This window comes from Sciurus carolinensis, chromosome 13 (genome assembly GCF_902686445.1).
Source record: "Sciurus carolinensis chromosome 13, mSciCar1.2, whole genome shotgun sequence".
NCBI classification, from domain to species: domain Eukaryota; kingdom Metazoa; phylum Chordata; class Mammalia; order Rodentia; family Sciuridae; genus Sciurus; species Sciurus carolinensis.
Genome location: NC_062225.1, coordinates 26,422,400 through 26,444,543, shown reverse-complemented (window position 1 = coordinate 26,444,543; position 22,144 = coordinate 26,422,400). Strand labels below are relative to the sequence as shown.

The 22,144-nt window shown below is 46.1% G+C and overlaps 1 protein-coding gene across 10 annotated transcripts in view; it reads left to right on the top strand.

Annotated features, from left to right (window-relative positions):
- Positions 1-22,144, top strand: part of Slc4a5 (solute carrier family 4 member 5) — a 122,314-nt gene that overhangs the window by 73,383 nt on the left and 26,787 nt on the right. For 9 of the 10 annotated variants that reach the window (XM_047522232.1, XM_047522224.1, XM_047522228.1 and 6 more), the window contains 12 exons: positions 1,349-1,509; positions 2,304-2,459; positions 3,845-3,940; positions 6,285-6,340; positions 9,695-9,852; positions 10,335-10,422; positions 11,394-11,548; positions 11,966-12,154; positions 13,557-13,731; positions 15,587-15,720; positions 16,428-16,699; positions 21,295-21,353. In XM_047522232.1, the coding sequence (XP_047378188.1) occupies positions 1,349-1,509; positions 2,304-2,459; positions 3,845-3,940; positions 6,285-6,340; positions 9,695-9,852; positions 10,335-10,422; positions 11,394-11,548; positions 11,966-12,154; positions 13,557-13,731; positions 15,587-15,720; positions 16,428-16,699; positions 21,295-21,353 (1,699 nt within the window). Of the gene's footprint in view, positions 1-1,348; positions 1,510-2,232; positions 2,460-3,844; positions 3,941-6,284; positions 6,341-9,694; positions 9,853-10,334; positions 10,423-11,393; positions 11,549-11,965; positions 12,155-13,556; positions 13,732-15,586; positions 15,721-16,427; positions 16,700-21,294; positions 21,354-22,144 lie in introns of those variants that run through there. The other variant, XM_047522233.1, reaches the window with a different exon arrangement.

Here is a 22,144-nt window from a genome sequence, read left to right as displayed (position 1 = left end):
TATTTTGTTTTTATGTAATAAATCTGTCAATATTTTTCCTTTTTTGTTTTATACCTTGTTTTGAATGTATTATCCACAATATCTTCTAAGAATATAATGCTCTCCTAATATTCTCTTCTTACACACCTATGTTGTTGCTTATAGATTTATTTTTATGTTTTGATTTTAATCAATGAAGAACTTAATATTGTTTGGTGAAAATGAGGAATTTAATCTTTTTTTATTTTCAGGCTGGACAACTTTTAAACAACTCCTTCATCTAAACCCAAGTTCCCATGCTTGCTGAGGTCCATTTCTAGACTGTTCCATTGGTCCCTTTTTCTATATTTGACCTGGAATCACATTGTTTTAGTTACTTACCAGCAAGTTTTTATGTCTGCTAAGTTATGCCCCATCCCCATTCCTGGTCTATTTAAAACTTTCCCCAACTCTCCCTAGGTATTTACTTTTTCAGAGGAACTTTAGAATTAGATAGTTATCTCAAAACACTCTTTTGAGATTTCAGTTGGGACAAATGGAAATTTCCTGCTAATTTGAGGTTGACATCTTACATAGGTGAACTAGGGGTCTGCAGCCTGGACACCTGGCTACCTTGGCAGTTCTCCAGGCTGTCCAGAGTTGCCCTCTAATGGGGAAAGACAGCCAGGTGCTGCCTCTGCCTGCTGCCCGGGACCTTCTCACTCCACCAACTCCATACAACCTGTGATTTCCAGTCTTCACGGAAGCACACATTCCTACACAATCCTAGTTTAAGTTCTTTCCTTCTCCAAATGACATTTGGACTTTAACCTGAACTTTCAGAGCCAAAATCCAGAACGAAAAACTATGGAATCCTCAGACCCTGCAGCAAAACCCAGAGGGAAATACTTTTGTCATGGAACAATTTCCTTCTCCCAGAATACCACACTGAACACTCACGAGTGACTAGCCTGGGGTAAAACAGGTTCCAGTTGAGACTTAAAAAACAAACAAAATTACCAACTTTATTGTTGTAAAATAACCTAAAGTTATCAAATTTTAAGTGTATAGTTAAATAAGCTTTAGTAAATGTAGAGTTGTGTAGTCGTCACCATATTCCAAATTTAAGACACTTCCATTACCCCCAAAAGATTCTTGATGCTTATTCAAGTTCATTCTCTGGATGCCACCTTGTCCTTAGCGTCACAGCATTAGGAGGAGTGGGGACAGTGAGGTCATTCCTAAGAGAACCTCCATTCATAAGTCTAGAACCAATGCCCCCAACAACATGAGCTCACAGGCCTACATTTTGCTGGGGCTACATTTTGCTGGAGCTCAGGGTCCTCCTGAAGGGACCAGCCATGCTGAGTCCCATCCTTACCCCTTCCAGGTGGATAAAGTTTGAAGAAAAGGTAGAGGAAGGAGGCGAACGCTGGAGCAAGCCTCATGTGTCCACGCTGTCCCTGCACAGCCTCTTTGAGCTCCGTACCTGCCTGCAGACAGGGACAGTGCTGCTGGATCTGGACAGTGGCTCCTTACCACAGATCATAGGTGAGCATCTCTCCTGGGGTCCCTGCAAACCAGGGCAGTCTCCCTGCCTTGTGCCCACCTGCAAGTCTTGTGACTGGCCCATCCCTGACACCTGCGTGATTCCGGGGAGACCAGCTTTGGCTGTGATGTTCCCCAGTCAGCATTCCAGCTGCTCCAAGTTTCAGCTCCATGTATAGCTCCCTCAGGGAGGAAAAGATCATCCTCTGAAATGCTGTCCAGCAATGCAGCAATAAGGGAGAGTCCTCCTACCATGGTCAGACATGTATTGCCATGACAACCTGTTTCTTTTCAGGGTAAAATGGATCATCGTTCATCTGTAGGAAATTAGCTACCACTTAGTGGAGTGTCAAAAGGAAGAAGTGGCATGATTTATCGCCCCTAAAATGCCTATGAGTTTTGTTCTAGCACATTTGATTTTGTCAGAAGTATTGTGCCCAAAATGCTTTTTCTTAAAAATTCATTTTAGGACTAAAACTATTTAATACAGTACTTTATGCTTCCTGGGACACTTCCATATGTACTATTTCATGGACTTTTCATAAAACTGATAGAAAGGCAGAGGCTCCTATACACACATGCAAACACAGAGACATGCACATGCTCTTGTACATGAAGAGACTGAGTGTTTGTGATGTGCCCAGGTTTCCACAGTTAGTGGCAAGGCCGGGACTATTTCCACATCCCCTGTCACCTTTAGCTCACTTTCAGTCCCACTAATAACAGGTGAAACTGAAGACCCCCACCATGGGTCCATTCTGTCCCACATGGACCAGGCATGTTCGTTTCCCACTCAGACGATGTCATTGAGAAGCAGATCGAGGATGGGCTCCTCCGACCAGAGCTCCGGGAAAGGGTCAGTTATGTCCTGCTGAGGAAGCATCGTCACCAAACCAAGAAGCCCATCCACCGCTCCTTAGTGGACATTGGAAAGTCTGTCTCTTCCACCACAAGTAAGTTGGGCTATCTGCTGCTGGCCTTTGGGTATGTGGGGACAGTGTCAGGCCCCAGAACCCAGGTGAGCCCACCTTGGTGACTGGGAATGCCTGCCTTCTCTGGCAGGCTTCTGGGGACTCCAGCTGCACCCCAGTGTTGTCTTTACCACCAGAGCAGAACAATTCCTAGGATGAGAGTTGGTTCTCAGCCTAAGTTGCATATTACAATCACTTGGAGTCTTGAATCTTGTCCTAACACCTGGGCCCCAGCCTGGAGAGCTGGATTCATTTCATCTGGAGCATGGCCTGGGAGGAGAGAATGTTAGAACATGCCCAGGAGATCCTTGCATGCACACAGTGCTGAGGAACGCTAGTAGGATGACTTGTTTAGGAAAGGGCCTGGGAGTTTCCCACCAAGCTCCCAAGAGGAGTTAAGAGCCTCAGCAGAAAATGGTGCACATTTCTGTTAGAATGGGCTGGGTTTGCTACAAAAGTTCCAAGGTTTATATACCTGGCAGCTGGTGTCATTCTGATTAGCAAAGTGTGGGGTCTGGGAAAGTGGGTTGTCTACCTCTAGTCCTCCCCTCAGTATCTGAGTAGAGATGCACAGAGGCACTGGCCCTCCTGAACCTGTCAGATAAATGCAGGAACCACAACAAAGTTGATAAATTTGCTAATAAAAACCCTTAAGGACTGGGTACAGTGGTGCACGCCTGTAATCCCAGCAACTCAGGAGGGTGAAGCAGGAGGATCACAAGTTTGAGGCCAGTCTCAGCAATTTACTGAGACCCTCAGCAACTTAGTAAGATCCTATCCCCCACAAAAAGGGCATCTGGGGTTGTGCCTCAATGGTAAAGGACCCCTGGGTTCAACCTCCAGTACAAAAAAAGAAAACAAAACTAAAACAATCTCTTAAATGAATTGTATAAAAATGGGAATGTGTTTAGCATATCAGAGCAACAGCAAATCATACTCACTACTTTCCACGTTCCAGGCAGTGTTGGGAGTGTTTCATCCTCTGTAAACTCATTCCATCTTCACAATGACCTGTGGCATAGGTGCTGTTCTCATCCCCCAATGAGCTGCCTGAGGCAGAGAGGTTAAATAACTTGCCATGGGTCACACAGCCCGTAAGTGGGGGACTCAGGGATGAGCCCAGGTAGTCTACTTTACCTGGCACCAGTTTAATCAATTGTGTATCACTTTTAATAGTGCAAATATTTTCTCTGTAATCTTGTTCAGACTATTAACTGACTTCTAAAGAAAAAAAGTTCTTCCTGGAAGGGAAAAGGACACACCTTGCAGAGGCTTTATTTAGTTGAAGTGACTGTACAGGGCTAACCTAATTGGAAAGGCTGCACTGTGCAAGGCTTCCAGAACCAAGTGCCTTCTTCTTGCCCCAGATCGCAGTCCTGCCCGGAGCCCTGCAGCTGGTGCAAGTCTACGCCGCTCCACAGAGGACCTGAGGATGAGGCAAAGTGCAAATTACGGACATCTGTGTGAGTGTGTCCTCTGCCACTCAGTGAGAGTTTCATTTTGATCATAACAGCTATGGAACGTCCCCATTTTCATAGAATGAGGAGGTGGAGGCCAGGATCTATCTAGAATTCTCAGGACATGCACTAGGAGAAATTGAACTTCACCCTAACCTTGACTATACTATTCCAAATAACTCCTCTGAACAATGGAGCTCTAAATCAATCCCTGGCATAATTGATACCAACCCTGTATTCTAGACATGTTTCTCTTAGTCTAATCCTTGTTTCCACCAAACTGATGACTTGCCCTCTTTTCTGGTGAGAAGCATTCCTAGAAATGGAATTAAATTAGACGGTGTTCCCATCCCAGATGACAGTCTCCTCACCAAGTAGAAATATGGGCAGAGTTGTTGCCTTCTATTTGCTAGGAATGAACTAGGGGGCATGTGGGGTAAAAAATCACTGACAGGCTTTTTCAGGGGTGACCATCAGAATGAGCTACAAGGAAAGAGAGAACTTGGAAAATGAAGAGAAAAACAAAAAGCAATGTGGAATAGTTTTCTTTAACTACTTTTATTAAAATGTCCACATATGAACAAGGGCAGCCCAGGACTGTGCCACTGACCAGGCTGGAGGAATGACTTGGGGACCATGTGCCCCTGCCCATGGCCTCTGCCACAACAGCTCCTTTTTTCTCTGTCCCAATGCCCGAGTCCCTTGTCTCCCACCCTGTTATTCCACATAGGGCTGAGATGAGGCAGTGGTCAGTTGGCAAAATGGGAGTTGGGCAGACCTTTCCCTCCATTACCACTGGGTATGGGATGCCTCCCAGCCTGACTCTGCTTCCTGGTGGGAACCACAACAAGAGGCATGAGTAAGTGACTACAGCTTTGTATAAACTATCTCATAGTCAAGGTGTGCACCCCACCCCAAGGTCAGCCAGTGCACAGGCCACAATAGGGAAGCCTTGATGAGGAGGGAACACACAACTGTCTTGGCGATAAGTCATTTTCCAGAAACAAGGGGGAGGAAGAGTGTGTTCTAAACAAAAGACACAAAGAGCAGGCAAAGGGAAGGAGCTATCTAGGAAAAGAACTCTGGTTCCGTTCACCAGGAGTGTAAGGGTTAGGGGAAGAGAGTGTCGATCAAAGAGGACCTTGTGTGCCCAGCCAAAGAACCCAGACATCATTCTGAGGGAATGGGGACCACTGCAAAGCTCAAAGCAGGAGCATGCCATAATCGGAGTTTTATCTGAGAAAGAATAAATGAGCAAGACTGAAAGCAAGAGACTGGGTCTGCATTCAGGAACCCATGCAGTTCTCAGGACATGCACTAGGAGAATGCATGTCCTGCATTCTATGCACGGTTATATGCACGGTGGCATATAACCACCTGTGGGAAGTGGGAGAGGAGGAATAGGGAAGAACCTCCCAGGATCTTCTTTGAAGAGCTGGTAGGTGGGAGGGAGGAGGCATTGAGTGGAATTGGGCCTGTGGGGTAAATGGTTTGGTGGAAGATAATGAGTTGAGTTTGAGGTGCCAGATGAGGCTGCTCCAATGAGTCTGGAGCCTGGAAGAGAGATGGGACTGGAGATCCATCCTCAGTGTCATCAGGTCAGATTTGCAGTGGGAGCACCAGGAGTGGATATGATTGGCCAAGGAGGGAGAGGCGAGGCCTCTGAGGGGGTGACCAGACAAAACCCTGAGGTGAGTCAAAAAGGAGAGGATCCTGGGATGGAAACAAAAGAGAACAATGTTCTGGAAGCAAGGAGTGGTCATGGGCCAAAAGCAAGAAATTGTAGATCTGAGAGTGTTCCCTGGATTGGGCTGCTAGTGGGAAATGAAAGCTGACTCCCAGAGGAAGGAACTCTTGGCAGTTCAGATGACACTTTCACTGTTGGAAGCCCTCTCCCTTCCCTCTCTCAGCCCCTCTCCAAAGATGGTAATGGGTCATAGAGGATGGAGGTGAAACTGGTCTCTCTGGCTGACAAATTTTAAGCTTAGTGACTTCTGGCTCCTCACCTAAAACTGCATCTCTGGCCCTCCTCACATCTGGCACAGAGCCCACACCTGGAATAGACATCTTAGTTAAGTCCAAGAGGCGGAGCCAAGAGGCAGAAACCAGAGTACAGTAGACTGAAAAATGAGAAGGAAGAAGAGGAAACTGGAGTCTATTTGCTTTTTCAAGAAAGTCACCATTGAAGGGAAAGAAAGTGAGAGTCTGTTAGCTTAAGGGGGCTGCAGGATGAAGGGGAGGAATTCCTATTTCTGTTATGAACATGAGAAAGGAATGAGTAGGCACCAAGGGTAGAGGACCTGCAAGATCCTGGCTTCCCTTGATGGACTTTCTTTTCCTTCTCTCCTAGGTCACGCCCAGAGCAGAAGTATGAATGACATCTCTCACACCCCAAACCCAGACCAGGTAGAAAAGCCCCTGAGCTTGGCTGCAGTGGAGGCCTGGGCAGAGAGAAGCCTTTGGGTTTCTTTTAGGGGCAGAGAGCTCCTAGGGGAACAACAAAGGAGTGGCAGTCCCCAGGAAGGACCATTGAGGGGAACCCTGAGCTGCCTTGGTAACTGCCTAGCCCATCAGTCAGTTACTGACTGAGTCTGGGGTGCTGGCTCTGTGTCAGACCCTGGATGGCCAGGAGTGGGTGACAGAGAATGTGATCAGATGAGGTACCAGCTGTCCCTGAACTTGGGATTTATTGGCTAGAGAAGACATAGCAAGAACATATAGCTTCACTTTCCCTGTGACCCACATGCACCTTTAAAGTTGGGATAGGAATTGAGACTGGCATAGAGGAGGAAGTGGGGACTCCCCACGGAGAGAACAATGATAGTTAATTAATTGGACTGCCCAGTGGTGTGTCTTCTTCCTTGGCTAGGGCAGGAGAACATCAACCCTGGTCTCCCACCAGCTGGGCTGCAACACCCTTGATGAGATCAGAAGCCCACAAAGGTTGAGTCCATGTCCTAAGGCCCACAACCAGGGACCCTGTGACCATACCACCGAGGGAAGCTCATAGGAGGACCCCTCAATTCTGACCTCTGCATACAGAGGTCCTGTGCCCACGATAAGGAAGAAAGGTGACAAAGGGGACCTGAAACAAACTCCCTCAGGAAGGGGATGCTGGACTGCCTTGGCGACTCTGCCTAGCCCTTGGTCAGGTGCTGAATGAGTCTGGCTGGGGTGCTGCACCTTCATGGCACCCCCAAGTTTGGTGGAAAGCAAAACAAAAGCAGTTCTCATGTCCACAATACTAAAATAATAACAATAACATCAACCAACATTAAAGGTCCCCATACAGCATGTGCTACACTATGCCAAGCATTTTCTGTGCATCATGAAGGCAACGTTAACATCCCCATTTTACCAATGAGAGAATAGCGAAGCTGGAGAAGTTAAATAACATGCTGAAGGCCATATTGCCAAAAGGTGGCAGAACCATGACCTGACCCAGGCAGTCTGATTCTAGAACCCTTATTCGGGAGCAATTTAGAAACCAGTAAGTATCCTGAAATATCATTTGAAGAGAAACAGTACTTTATTACAACCATGCACACTGACAAAGGAGCCAGGATAAGAAAGCATTACCTAGAAAAGTCTTTTGTAACTTATTTTTTAAAAAGTGTAAGTGGAGTTAATAATGCTGGCTGTCACTTTACCAGGCAATGCTTCCTTGATTTAGGGATTAGAACTTAGCATCTGGTACCAGCATTTGTTTCTTCTGACTGGCACCTGATGCTGCTTCTCAACATTCTTGACATTATAGCTTATACCCCTTTGGCTGCTCTTTAGGTGTGAGCCCAGAGGCATTGGCCCTGCACCCATCACTGGTTTTGTAGGGTAAGCTCCATGCCCACCCTCCAACTGGTGGGTTTTCAGTGAACAGAGTTGATTCACATAGCTTCCCCTGCTACAGTGACCCTGTACTACAGGGCTAGGCCAGATTCCCCCTGGTTCAGGAAGTGGGGTCCCATGGATCCCTTCTTGGACAAGCCTGTTCTAGACTGTAGCCAAGTCAGTGTGACCAGAATACCAGCATGACTCCATTTCTGTGTTGCCACTACCCTGACTTCCTGACCAAATATGTTGCAACCTGCAAGAAAGGATTAAGGTCCTGTTTCAATTCCTCTTCTTTTCTGGATTACAAGTGGGCGTGTTGGGTCACTCAGTAGTGGTGTTGCTTTCAAAGTCTCATTCTCCAGGGTGCTGCCCACCCTGACTCTTCTGTTCTCCCGTGGACTTCTTCCCCTCCCCCACCTTTCTTTCTCCTGCCAGACTGATATTTGGGGGCATGGGGCTGGCATGGGGATAGTGGCTTCCCGGGCACATCCAACCCTCCATCCTAAAGAACTGCTTACTAATCAGCTGACTATGCCTGGGACAAAGGGACTTTTTGAGTCTTAGGGACTCTGGCCTTCCAATCAACTCCTGCCCTTGCTTATTCTCACCATGTTAGGATCCTCGAGGCTGTTGCTGGTTGCCTGGGTGGTTGTGGAGCTTTGTGTTTTCCCCATTGAATTTAAAAGATTGTAAGGGGGTGTGTGTAGGCCTTGTCACGTGCTCTTCCTTGCTGGTCAGGCACCCTATCCAGTGTGTGTTATACCCTTCAAGAACCAAATCAGGAAACAATTGGCACAAAGGGGAAGGACCTGTTGGCCATGTCCATGCCCACAACTGACCCCTCCACTGGGACAAGAAGAGACACAAGGGGACCTGTGTCTTCAATGAGCCTACGAGAAACAGACATTTCTGTGCCCACTCCAGAAATTCTAACAGAGAGGGGACTGGAGGAAAATTGTGATATCCACAGAAGCTCCTTTCAGACCTGGCCTCCACCTCAAGGTGCTGGCCTCCTCTCTGTGTCTGCCACTGTAGACTGAAACTAGCCCTGCCTTTCCTCTCCGTCCTCCTCCAAAATCATCTCTGCCTCTTATCCATCCCCTCGCTGCCCAAAAAGAAAGCAATCTGAAAAAGTAATTCATTTGAGGATAAGGACTGAAGAAGAGCTTGTGTGTGACTCTCCCTGGGGCATTTTCATCATAAGAGGACTCAGGGGAACTTAAGTCATAAACAGAGAGACTGGGAACAAATTTGGCCAGAAGTCTTGTCCAATACCTGTCATATCAGACCCTATCACTCTATTTGATCTTCCTCCACTGGACAGACACTAGTTGGAGGGACTCTCCAAGCCACCTTGAGAGTCTCAACTGGAAAGCTGCAGAAGTTATGAGCTTCCTAGGAGGGCCCGTAGTGGCCAACTTGGGGCACTGCAGACTTAGAAATTGGTCATCACTATTCCTATGACCAGGAAGTAGGTGATGAGGGGAAAACAAAACCTGTCTATCCTAGCTATCAGAAAAGGCTTCACCCTCCCTCTGCCACCAAAGGTGAAGCAGAGAGGGGAGGTCTGGTCAGCTGGATGGTAAATGCTGAGATTCCCATCTGTTTGGACAAAGGAGGCAGTCCAACAGGCCTCAGGGCTCTCTCCTCAACCTCTCAGCCCACACTGCAGCCCACACTGCAGCTAAGCAGTCTTCTCCCATCAATGGATACTTTAGGGGTGAGATGTATTTTCCCATCTGCAAAGACTTAATTGGCCTCTGCAGTTAACCAACATTGAGTACCCTCATCTGTAGAATCCAGGAAAGTGTTATTACTTCTTTCAGTCTCTTGAGAAATAGTGGGAAATTTTTTAAAGTTCGGCTTCCCGTGAGGGAGGAAGAGTGTGTGTAGTATTCTTGGGTATCTCATTTTCCCCTCCTTGAGCAGCGGAAAAACAAATTCATGAAGAAGATCCCCAAGGACTCAGAAGCCTCCAATGTACTTGTGGGTGAGGTGGACTTCCTGGACCAGCCATTCATTGCATTTGTGCGTCTCATCCAGTCTGCCATGCTGGGTGGAGTGACCGAGGTGCCCGTCCCTACCAGGTAAGAGAGAGCCTCTGAAACCATGCCAGTCCTGAAGGTGCCAGCTGTCCATGTGTTCAGCAATCTGTGCTGATAGGGACACCCCTAGAGGTAGATATTTTCTGGACAAGAGTTTGAGAGAATCATAATCATAAAAGAGAAGGACGCAATAGCAGAGAGAGAAGCCGTTAGGTGGGTTTGGGTAGCAAGACAAAGATGAGAAAGCTCCAGGGGAGCTTAGTGCAAGTGGAAGAGGAATGTTCCTCCAACGAATATAAGACTCAAAGGACGGAAGTTAAGGACTGGGGTATAGCTCAGCAGTGGAGCACTTGCCTAGCATGCATGAGTCCCTGAGTTCAATCCCCAGTACTAGAACACACAAAAAAGGAGAGAAGTTAAAAATGTAGCAGTGGATACTGTTGAGGACCAAAGAATCCTTCTCTTCACCTGCTCCTATTTTTCCTTCTCATTTTCCTCCTCTTCCTCATACTTCATCTTTGTAGATTTCTGTTCATACTGCTGGGACCTTCTGGGAGAGCAAAATCCTACAATGAAATTGGCCGTGCCATTGCGACCCTGATGGTAGATGATGTAAGTGGTGACAAGGAGCATGTACTCCTGAATGTCACAGCTCCTGTACAAGCACTCCTTCTTCATTCACTGAGTTATCCAACAGGCACATTTGAGCACCTACTGTATACCAGACCCTGTGCAGGGTACTGAAAATTATGAGATTCAGGGACGAGTCAATGTCCTTAAGAAGCACCCATCAAGTGGGAGGGACAGATCTATAATAATAAAATTAACCATGTGCTAGCTGCCTAGGCAGTTGAGGAGGGCTTCACAGATGAGGAAGCTTTACAACTCAGATGCACAGGATGTAGGTGGGTCCAGCACCAGTCTAGGAGGCAAGCACTCCAGACAAAGCAAACAGGGATTAAGGCTCAGAGAAGCCGGATGGAAGTGATCCAATGTAGGTTCAGTGTAAGAGTTTGGAGGACAAGAAATGATACCAGAGAGGTGAGTCAGAGATTATGCAAAACCTGTAAGCAGATCCTAGTGTTCATGAACTGTCCCCACAGTGATGGGCTGCCCAGAGGACTTTAAACACAGGCATAACCTGATCTAATCTGTAAGTCAGAGAGCATGCTCTGAAGACAGCAGGCAACTTGACCCTCCAAGAGTGAAGGGCTCAAAAGTAATATGTGAATTTGAAATATCTGAGTTTCTTGAACTGGGCTCTACAGAGGTTTTCTAATGTGCTTGCTCTGTGGAAAACTGAAACCAGAGGGTTCAGTAATTCAACCAAAGCCCTACAGAAGGAATATAGAATATGCTTCACAGAGCAAATGGGCTTTCTTGCCTTGATTGCTGGCTCTTTCCAATTGGGTCCTATTTTCCCCTGGTACTATGTTCTTATCCCCCAAACTGAGTAAGTTGGCAGCGGGAGCAGTGGCTGAGAGTGACTCCACTGCAACTAGCTGTGATGTCTCCCGGGAGGTGGACAAGGGCTAATGTCAAAAAGAGAGCTGACCCCTTTTTTCTTCCTTGATCCTTGACAGCTCTTCAGTGATGTGGCCTATAAAGCCCGCAATCGGGAGGATCTGATCGCAGGAATTGATGAGTTTCTGGATGAGGTCATTGTCCTTCCCCCTGGAGAATGGGACCCAAATATCCGAATTGAACCACCCAAGAAAGTGCCCTCTGCTGACAAGAGGTGCGTATATGAGTGGAAGGGATGAGGATGGGGCAAGGGGTGAAGGAGAGCAATTTTGTTGGTATTATTGTATTTCTTTTTTAAAAATTGTTAAATTTTATTTGTTCTAGTTATTTGTACATGACAATAGAATGCATTTATATATTTTGATAGATCATATATAAATAGAGTATAATCTCTTATTTTCTGACTATACACATTTATCAGAAATAAATATGACTAAATGTGAACATCTGTAAAATCTGGGTAACCTCTGTATGGGTATTGTTAGATCACTTTCTGCATTTCCCCCTGTCTTTCAAGATATTTCATAATTTTTATTGGAGAGGTGAAGGATGTTTCAGGGACAATTCTAGAGGGACTGGGACCCTCCCAACATTGGGAACCCCACTCTCTCCCATCCCCTTTCACTTGCAGGAAATCCGTGTTCTCCCTGGCTGACCTCGGCCAAATGAATGGCTCTGTGGGAGGAGGTGGCGGCTCGGCTGGAGGAGCAGGCAGTGGCGGTGGTGCTGGTGGCAGTGGATCGGGTGCAGCAGGCAGCGGGGACGATGCAGAGATGCCAGCAGTGCACGAAATTGGGGAGGAGCTTATCTGGACAGGAAGGTGCCCACCCCAGGCCTGAGAGAGACCCTGCTGTCCTTTCAACTTCTCTCCTTCCCATCACTTTCGTGTCCTTCCCCACCACTGGGTACAGCACCAACTTGGGGCCATGGAGCAGACCACTGCAGTCTTTTCCTTCCTGAGCCCTCCACGCCCCTCTTGGATCCTGAGGAGGGTTGTCTCAGGAAAGGGGAATAGGAGACCCAACCCAGGAATGGAGGAACCCAAACTTTTCACCAGATGCCCTGTGGTACCTGTATTCATTTCCTAGGGCTGCCAAAACAGTACGACAAACTAGGTGGTACAAAACAACAGGTTATTCTCCCATAGTTCTGGAGGTCAGAGGTTCAAAATCAAGATGTGGACAGGGCCATGTTTCCTTCGAGACTCTGGGTAGAACCCTTCCTTGCCTAATCCTAGTTTCTAGTGGTAGCCAACAATCCTTGGCCTGCAGCTGTGTCCCTCTAGTTTCTGTCTGTGTCATCATGGGCCTTCTCCTTGTGGTTCTGTCTTCATGTAGCAATGCCCTTTTTAAAAAATAAAAACACCCATCTTATTGGATCAGAGCCCACCCTATGACTTCATTATAACTTGATCATTTCTACAAAGACCCTATTTCCAAATAAAGTCACATTCATAAGCATTGGGGGTCAGGGCTTTAATTTTTTTTCTTTTTTTTTTCTTTTTTTTTTTTTTGAGAACACAAACACATAATAGTACCTTTTAAAAAACTTAATGTTACCTATTCAAAAACTTTTTTTCCTTTTACTTTAAGACAAGACAAAAATCCTTGCCTTGGTTCTTTGCCAGCTCCTAGTATCTCTCAAGGTGATTAGGTTTAAGAAAGGACATGGCCCTATAAAGCCGTGTACAAAACATGACTTGAAGAATAAAGTCATAGTTTATATACCCTTGGCTCTATACTGGTGGTTTTCAACTGAAAACAACTTTTCCCTTCCTTAGTCTTCGCCCCACCCCCACTGACCCCTGCTACTCTCTACCTTTTGACACAGAGGATTTGGCAATGTTCAGACACATTTTCATTTGCCCCAGAGGAAATGAAGAGGAGATTCTATTGGCATCTAATGGATAGAGGCCAGAGATGCTGTTAAATACCCTACAATGCACAGGAGAGAACCCTTCCAATAAAGAATTACCCAGTCCAAAATATCAATAGTACTGAGGCTGAGAAACCCTGCTATGATATGTACTGGTTTAGGAGTTCTATGGAATAGCATCTCCAGTAAAAACTGTCCCCAAACCTAAATTCCCAACTTAGTTGTTCCAGGGAGCAAAGAAACAAAATTCCCTTCCTCACCCCAGATTCTGCAGGACCCTAAAAATAGCCCTGCCCCTACACTGGTATTTGTGGTAAGAAAGCCTCCCCTGGGTCTGTCTCAAACAGATTCTTTGGTGGACTGTGTCTGGATATCAAGAGGAAGTTGCCCTGGTTCCTGAGTGATTTCTATGATGGCTTCCACATTCAGTCCATCTCCGCCATCCTATTCATCTACCTCGGCTGTATCACCAATGCAATCACCTTTGGTGGGCTTCTGGGAGATGCCACCGAAAACTATCAGGTGTGTGTGAGCAGGGGACCGGAGTGCAACTATAAGTGAAATCTGCTGCCACCTGGTGGTAGTAAGGAGATTCATCCTGTAATTCAAGCACAAGGTTTTAGTGAAGGTCTAGGTTTAGGCCATCACTTTTTTTTTTTTGCGGTGCTGGGGACTGAACCCAGCACCTTGTGCTTGCAAGGCAAGCACTCTACCAACTGAGCTATCTCCCCAGTCCTAGGCCATCACTTTTATAACCAGTTACACTTAAAAAAATTTTTTTAAAGAAAGTAATAATTAATTACTAAAGACCAAATTTAAGGATGATATAAATATGCCAAAATTTAAGGGGGAATCATCACTTTGTTATTTAGCACTTTGCCCACTAATAATTGAATGAACTTAATCAGCACAATTAGTTGAGTTGCTAATCGTGATCTTTTCCCCCATTTTTTTTTTTTTTTTTTTACACCAACTTTGATTTCTTAGCTTGGAGTTAAGACGTTTATAGAAGGATGGTAAGTTGTTACCATGACAACCATGCAGACCTCCCTGGGAAAAATAGCTCAGCAGAGACCCACTCCTGTCTCCTGAACAAGGGTCCTCTCCAGTGGAGGCCTTGGTGGGTAGAGTCATTAGGAAACTTAGGGCCCCAAGGAAATGGCTAATTTTCCGAGACAGGTTAAGGTGAATGACATTGCATCCATTATCTTCTCCTGACCTGCTATGCATAGGCCTTTCCCAGTATAACAAGTGATACTATGATTCACCCAGCTGTGCACACCAGAAACTAGTCATCATCCTTAACTCCTAAATCCCAGCTTCTCCTGGTGGCCTTTATGGCATGGCTCCACTTGCCTCTCAAGGCTCATCTCCTGGCATTCTTTCTCAGCATTTCCTGATCTACTCACCCATTCTACAATCTGTTTTCCATTAATCCTGATTATCTTTAAATTCTTCAAAGATATGTTCCCTTTCAGTTCCAGTCTTTGAATATACTATTCCCTCTTTGGGGACATTCATTGTCTTTACTCCACTTAACCCTATTCTCCTGACCAATCCCTCTTCATGTGTTGGGTCTCAGCTTCCACATATCTACATCTAGGGTGGCCTTTCTGACTACCCTTTCCCTCCTACTGTATACACCTATGACACCTGAAACCCATCCCAGCTAATTGCACTCCTTGACAGAGGCGCTCAACAGGGGCAGTTTTGATCTAGGAGACATTTGGCAATATCCAGAGGTAGTTTTTTATTATTACAACTGGGAAAAATGGCTACTGGCTTCTAGTGGGTAGAGGCTAGGGAGGCTGCTAGACATCCTACAATACACAGGACAGACCCCACAATAGAGAATTATCTATCCTGGGACACCAATGGTGCTAAGTTTGAAAAACCCTGATGTATAGAAATTGGTTCTTTATCTATATATCCTACCAGACTGAATATGGGTTATCTTATTCACTGATGGGTCTCCAATACCTAACACAATGCCTGGTACATAGCAGGCACTTAATGGATTTTGGATGAATGAATGATCAGAGATCTAAAGACATCAAACAGATGTTTGAATAAATGGAGATTAGATGGATGAATGGGCTGTCCTCTGTGAGCAGAATGGACACAAGGACAAGCATATCCATGGTTTTCAAGGGCCTGGGGTGCCAGAAGCAAGTCACAAGGGACCTTTATCCAAATTGAATTAGGGCGATACTGGCCATGGTGGCAAGTTGTGGGAGATAGTAAGCAAAATTGGGGAGAAGAGAGAGACCAGAACAAAGGATGAACAAAGGCTCTTGGACAGATAACTGGATTGCAACCTGTATGAAGAAGCCCCTTCTGCTACCTCTGCTAAGCCTCACATTTCTCATGCCCCCAGGGAGTGATGGAGAGCTTCCTGGGCACTGCCATGTCCGGCTCCTTGTTCTGCCTCTTCTCGGGACAGCCTCTCATCATTCTCAGCAGCACAGGGCCCATCCTCATCTTTGAGAAGCTCCTCTTCGACTTCAGCAAGTAGGTATTTTTTGGTGATGCCCCACACCATCTCTTGCTCTTGGGGCAGTTAGCCAAGGCCTGGGCAGAGGAACAGGCCCAAAAGGGAGACAGGACCTATGAAGTGCCAAGGCCACCTTTAATTAACAGAGGGCTGTCAGGTGGATCCTCCTTACTTCTACCAGTTACCTGCCTTTAAGATGGCTGTCTTAGTGTATATTAGCACAGCCCATAGGGATCAATCCAGGCAAGACAAGGGAAGAATTATACCTTGCTGTTCATGAGCAATCATGACTTGGGAGTCAGTGTAGTATTTGAAGTCTTGGGCTGGAGGTCAGAAGGCTGCACCCACATTCAGGCAACTCCCATCACTCCAAGTTCAGCTGTCTCATCTACAAAACAAGGGTTGGACTCAACCACGTCTAAGGTCTGTTCCAGCCCTGTTCATTGGAAATTTCCTGTTTTTCACTTATTCTGGGTGTCTGTTACCAACTACATGAGCACTGAGTTGTCTTAGCACCTTCCTGGCATCTTCATGAGATTCTTTCCTAGAATTCTCCAAAATCAGGCAACACTACCGAGGAATTATCCCGGTCCCCAGTTCTCTTACTGTCCCTAGAAGGGCACCTGTGCCACAGGAGGAAGAGATGAGCCTCTAAGGGCGGGTCTGGGGAGCCAAGAACAGGAGCTCTGGACTGGAGGACCCCCACTTTCCCTCTACCTTCCAGAGGCAATGGCCTGGACTACATGGAGTTCCGCCTCTGGATTGGCCTACACTCAGCCATCCAGTGCCTTATCCTGGTGGCCACAGATGCCAGCTTTATCATCAAATATATCACCCGCTTCACTGAGGAGGGCTTCTCCACCCTCATCAGCTTCATCTTCATCTATGATGCCATCAAGAAGATGATCGGTGCCTTCAGGTACTACCCCATCAACATGGACTTCAAGCCTGACTCCATCACCACCTACAAATGCGAGTGCGTCGCCCCTGACACAGGTGACCGGTAACCCCAGACATGCCCTGGGCCCTCACCCACCCCCCACCCACCCACCTACTCTCTCCTGCAACCACAGCTCTCTATCAAATGCAGGAGAGTGAGTCTGCTTGAGAGGGGCTGTTCAGCCAAGCATTCCAAGGGAGCCATGCATAGTCTTGAACCCAGTACTTAAAAGGAAACCAAGGGAATGGTACCCCTAATATTAACTCCCAAGGTTATGACAGAAGGGTACGGGGGTATCTCAGGAAGGAATAGGCCCGATTTGCTTCCGTGCAGGGTGATATGGAGGCTATACCTGTTGGCATGTTACCCAAGCCAGAGGTAGATCTTTTGGTGACAAAAGACCCTCTCAGCCCCATCATTGCATGACACCTGTTCCCCACACATTGCTGTCAGTATGGTCTCATGCTTTATAAGGTGAGAGCACATTGGATGAATGAACATCCTTACAAACAGAAACACATCCAGTGTGAAGAACTTGCCAATCATGCCATTAGAACAACAGTAGGATAACCTGGGGCTCTTTAGCTTCTTAGGGATAAGAGAAGTATGAGAGAAAAACTGTCATGCCACAAGGGTCCATATTCACCCTCTGTAACCACAGAATGTAAAACACATTGAGGAGCCGAAGTTTCAGGGAACCAGATGCTGACTGACTTTAGGGAAGAATGTGCAGTGGTGGGAGTCACCATCATGGGAAATATGCAACCCCCTTGGTTGAGAGTCAGTTACTTGGACTCTGGATGTCTGTGTGCCAAGGGTAGCATTGTAAAAGGGATCCTCACACTGGGTGGGAGGTTTAATCAACCAAATGGTCAACTTGATAATAACTATTCTATACCATTCCTGTGGAGTTACTTTCTGGATCAAAACCTATCATCTGGAAACTTAAGATTTCTCATAGAGTCTGATCTCTTGACCTCCCTCACAGCCATAAGCATAGCCCTGAGAGCCTTCAGTGGGATGTACCCAGGGTGCTGCAGAGCAGGAGCAGGAGATCCACCCACACTTCTCCAAGCACCACCAGGCTGGACTCACAGAGAGCAAACTGAGGCCCAGAGGCCACCCAAGGTCACACCAAACCTCAGTTTCCCTAGATATAAAAGGGGGACATCAATGTTGGCTGTGCCAGTTCTGTGGGGCTCTTATGAGGTTTTCAAATCTATGCTCAAATTTGGTTAAAGGAAATAAGTAAACAATTGGGGTTTCCAGTTCCTTAATACATTACTACGAGCCAGGCAAGGTGGTGCACACTTGTGATCCCAGCTAGTCAGGAAGCTGAGGCAGGAGGATCACAAGTTTGAGGCAAGCCTGGAAACTTAGTGAGACTGTTTCAAAATAAAAATTTAAAAGGACTAGGGGTGCAGCTCAGTGGTAGAGTGCTTGACTAGCTTGTTTGAGGCCCTGGGTTCAATCCCCAGTACTGCCAAAAAGTTCAAACAAAGAACCCAAACAGTATTACTATGGATAATAAAAAAAAGTTCATAAATCAATCAAAAATATTTGTGACACAATTTTTGAGGGTCTTTGGGTTTTGTGGAAGATAAAAATGCCCTGTCTGCAAGAAGTGTGGCTTTGATTATACCTCCTCTCCCTGTCACCACACTGATTTTGTAAAAAAGTTGAGACTCAATTTTTCCTTACATTTTTTTCTGTCATTAATTTTGAGTTATTCTATTAAAATCCAGTGACAGGTAAAGCTACCATTGGTCCTGAGTCATGGCACAGTGCTTGACCAGAGCATTGAGGAGGTCCTACACACTGGCCCTTTTTATTCTGCCCTAGGGCAAACCCTACTTCAGGGCCAAGTTCCATCTGGGTACTCTTGTTTAACAGCTTATGCATTCCAGACTCTGGATTCCTTGCACTGAACACAAATTTCCCATAACCATGACTTTTAGAATAATATTCCTTGGTCTTTTTCTATAAACGTTCCAAATTCTGGGGTCATATGAAGACCTTTGGCTATTCTGAAAATTATCTATCCACAGGAGAAACCAAACCTAGAGATGCCCTAGAAACAGGGGATGAAGGAGCATACAAAGTAGCGTTCAAGGAGCATAACGAAGCCACTTTATTTCCAAATCACTTCCCCTCTGGTCTTACCCAGGCACTTGATGTCACTTCATTCTTTTGAGTCATGCTGTTGTCATGGTTCTCAAAGTGGGGTCCCCAGACCCACAGCATTATCACCATCAGAGAACTTGTGAGAAATGCAAATTCTTGGGCCCCACCCCAGACCTACTGAATCAGAAACTGGGGCAGGGTCCAACCGTCTATTAAACCTTCCAAGAGCTTCTGATGCACTCTCAAGTTTGAAAGCTTCTGCTCTCTTGAACTATTTCTTAGAAACATTGAGGCATTATTAGCTACTAACTCCAATAAGATTAGATCCTCAGTTTTTTCACTGGAACCAGAGCAAGTTAGTTCTGATTAGAACATGGAAAGGAAAGTTCTAGATATGTAGGAAACTAGGGAGTGGGGAACTAACTGTGGTTTCTTTCCAGTTCATGAGTCATCTACTTACTAATTTTTCCATATTCCTAGGTTTACTGGGAAAATAAAAACAGCCAAACTATGGCATACTATCATTCTTTGTCACTCTTCCTAATAAGCGCTTGTTCGGGAGCACTTTCTTTTTATATTTAATTTTGTTTCCATTGTAACTGATTTGTATTCTGTTTATGGATGCTGCAAACACTGATTTGGCTGCTTTCAATCCCAAGTGAGTACCACTCTTTGCACACTAGAATTTTACAATATTTTTTAACCCTTTCTGGAATTTTTTGTGTTATATTTCTTCCATCTTCATCTCGAGTGACTTTCAGATAAACTCTACATAGTTCTTGATATAATAATTGATACACATAAGCTGAAGACATCAAGAGGATGTCTGGCAAACACAGAGTAGTGGAAAATGATTGACCCCCCCCTAAGTTTAAGCACAAACAGGGAATTCTCTAGCATGTGAGTGGGTGACCCTGAGGCAGCTTCTTGCCCAGCTTCTCTGTCCCTGATGTTAATTGTGCATCATGTTCTCTTGGCCAGCAATGTGAGGAAAGGCAACAGATTTGTTGCCTTGATTTCTAGTAAGTGACACTTTTGTCAGAACAATCTGAATAAACCTCTGGGTTTGTAGAACTCCTAGGAATGTTCTACAAACTGAGCAAGACTGAGTTTCTCAGCTGCCCAGCCCAGTGGCCCTGAAAGTGAATACCTTAGAGGGGTCCTGAGGTAATATCCAACCCTGTGGACAGCTTGTTAGAGGTTGGGAAAAGCTTCAAGATTAAGCTCTAATCAAAGGTGGACAGTCCGCAGGAGCCAAATGGGGCTTGCAGTGCATCTCAGGCATATTGCCAGCCAACCAGCTGGGGTTCCTTGATCTCCCCACACCTGCCACAGGGGAACTGCTTAGTCTGCCTTCACTTGGAGGAGGAAAGGGAGCTGGACTTGGCCTTCGCTTCCACTCCTGCAGTTTAGGAGGAAGAAAGAGGGCAAGCAGTGGTCCTCCAAGGCCTGTCTTTGTCATGAGTGGCCACAAACTCTGGGATCCCCCATGTGGGTGATGAGCTTTCCCTACAGGAAGGAGTAAAGGAGGCCCAATAGGGAGCAGAAGGGGGAGTGGAAGAGTCAACATGGAAATGAGAGAAAGCAGATTATGTTTCCTCCAGCTTTCCTCAGGGACTTGAGGGACCCTTAGATGCTCTACTTAAAGTAAGGGACACTGAGGGCAGGGAAGGGGAGAGCTGGCAAGAGACACAGTGGGAACAACTGAGAACAGAACTTTTGGGTTCCTGATCCTTCTTCAGTTCCTACACCCAGGTTATATTTACCTCGTCTTCTACAAAATGAGATTAGAGAAGATAATATCAAAGCAAACAAGTCTGAACAGGCCCAGTTGACCTTAAAAAAAAAAAGCACATATGGAGAGGGGTGGGAGAGAAAGGAAGTGTTGGGGAGGGGAGGGGGCAAAGCCTGCTGTGCAGAACTGGGAGGTTGAGATGCTCTGGGCCAGCCTGCCTGGGATGGGATCATGGCTCCAAGTATGAGCTCTGTGACCTTGGGCAATAATAGGCAAGTTAACCTCTCTGGGCCTCAGTTACCTCATCTGTAAAATGGGGATACTTCATGGAGATTTGGGAACTTAAGTGAATATGTATTTGGGTTTTGCATAGTGCATGGCATGTAGTCACTCCTTTAAAAATGTTCCTTAAGTCTAACCACACAGAAATGGGTCCAGTGGCCAGTAAGAATTCACAAGGCACATTATTCATCAACTTGTCTTAGCATCAGAGTCTTTATTTCAGTTTTTTATAAAACAGCTGTTTATTGTCAGGCAGGAGAGGTCCTAGAATAGCTGGCCCAGCTGTTATGTCTGAGTTCTGGCCCAGGCTCCCTCCCACCAACCCATCCATCAAGAGAGACAAAATGGGGAAGGTGAAGAGAGGCCAGATACGATGAGCTGTCCTCATGATGGAAACCAATTTGGCTCTAAGGAACCAGAGGGAGAACGGAAAGGGTGGGCGCTCTGAGGGGGTTGCAGGCTCCCCATCCAGAAGCCACTGACCGTCCCCATGTCCTTGCTCATCTACAGTGAATACAACCGTGTTCAATGCCTCAGCCTCGCCAGCACCAAACCTCAATGCTTCTCTGGTAAGTCCCTTCCTCTTAGATCAGATATTCAGGTGCTTTTGGGGTCGGGGGGAAGTGGGTAGTGAAACGAGACTGAGACCAACTCATGGCAACCCAGATTCAGCAGAGGTCAACCCCAGGGGCACCCACAGAGCTTTGTAAATGTGTACTTTTATTTTAAGTATGTACTGTAAACATCCCATTTTAAAACATGCCTCATTCTATTACCACCATTTGCATAAATACAATATACACCAAAAATGGAAGGGAGGTAGCAGTAAGCAGTGGTAACAGAGCTGCACATACAAGCTGTAAACAGTTTCCTGTTCACCTTTTTTGGTTGTCCTTCCCTCTCCACCAGTTCCTACCCAACAGCGCAATCTCTAGTTCCAGAAAGTTCATTAGTGCTCCTCCATCCTAATGAATCTGACCTGTCATTTGCCCTTCTTAGTCCCTGGGGCTTCTAGGTCTGGTCTGCCTTTTCCAATAATGAGGAGGATGGCCTTCAGGAGCCAATGTCCCAGTTAATGGTGGGAAGCTCAAATTCAGGTGAAGGGTAGCCTTCCAAGGCCTTGGGAGAGATGTGTAGGCTTTTTGTATCTCTGAGGTTGCTTCTTAAGTTACCCTACCCAGGCAGTTGGTGACTGTGCTCAGACACATTCCAGTTGACAATTTAACCTAAGGTTTTCCAAATCTCAGGTCCTGAGAGAGAAAGAATAGAATCAGTCAATGCCTATTTCTCAAAACCTATTAGGTGCAAGATGCTATGCACACTAAGAAATCAATGAGGGGCTGGGAGTGTAGCTCAGTGG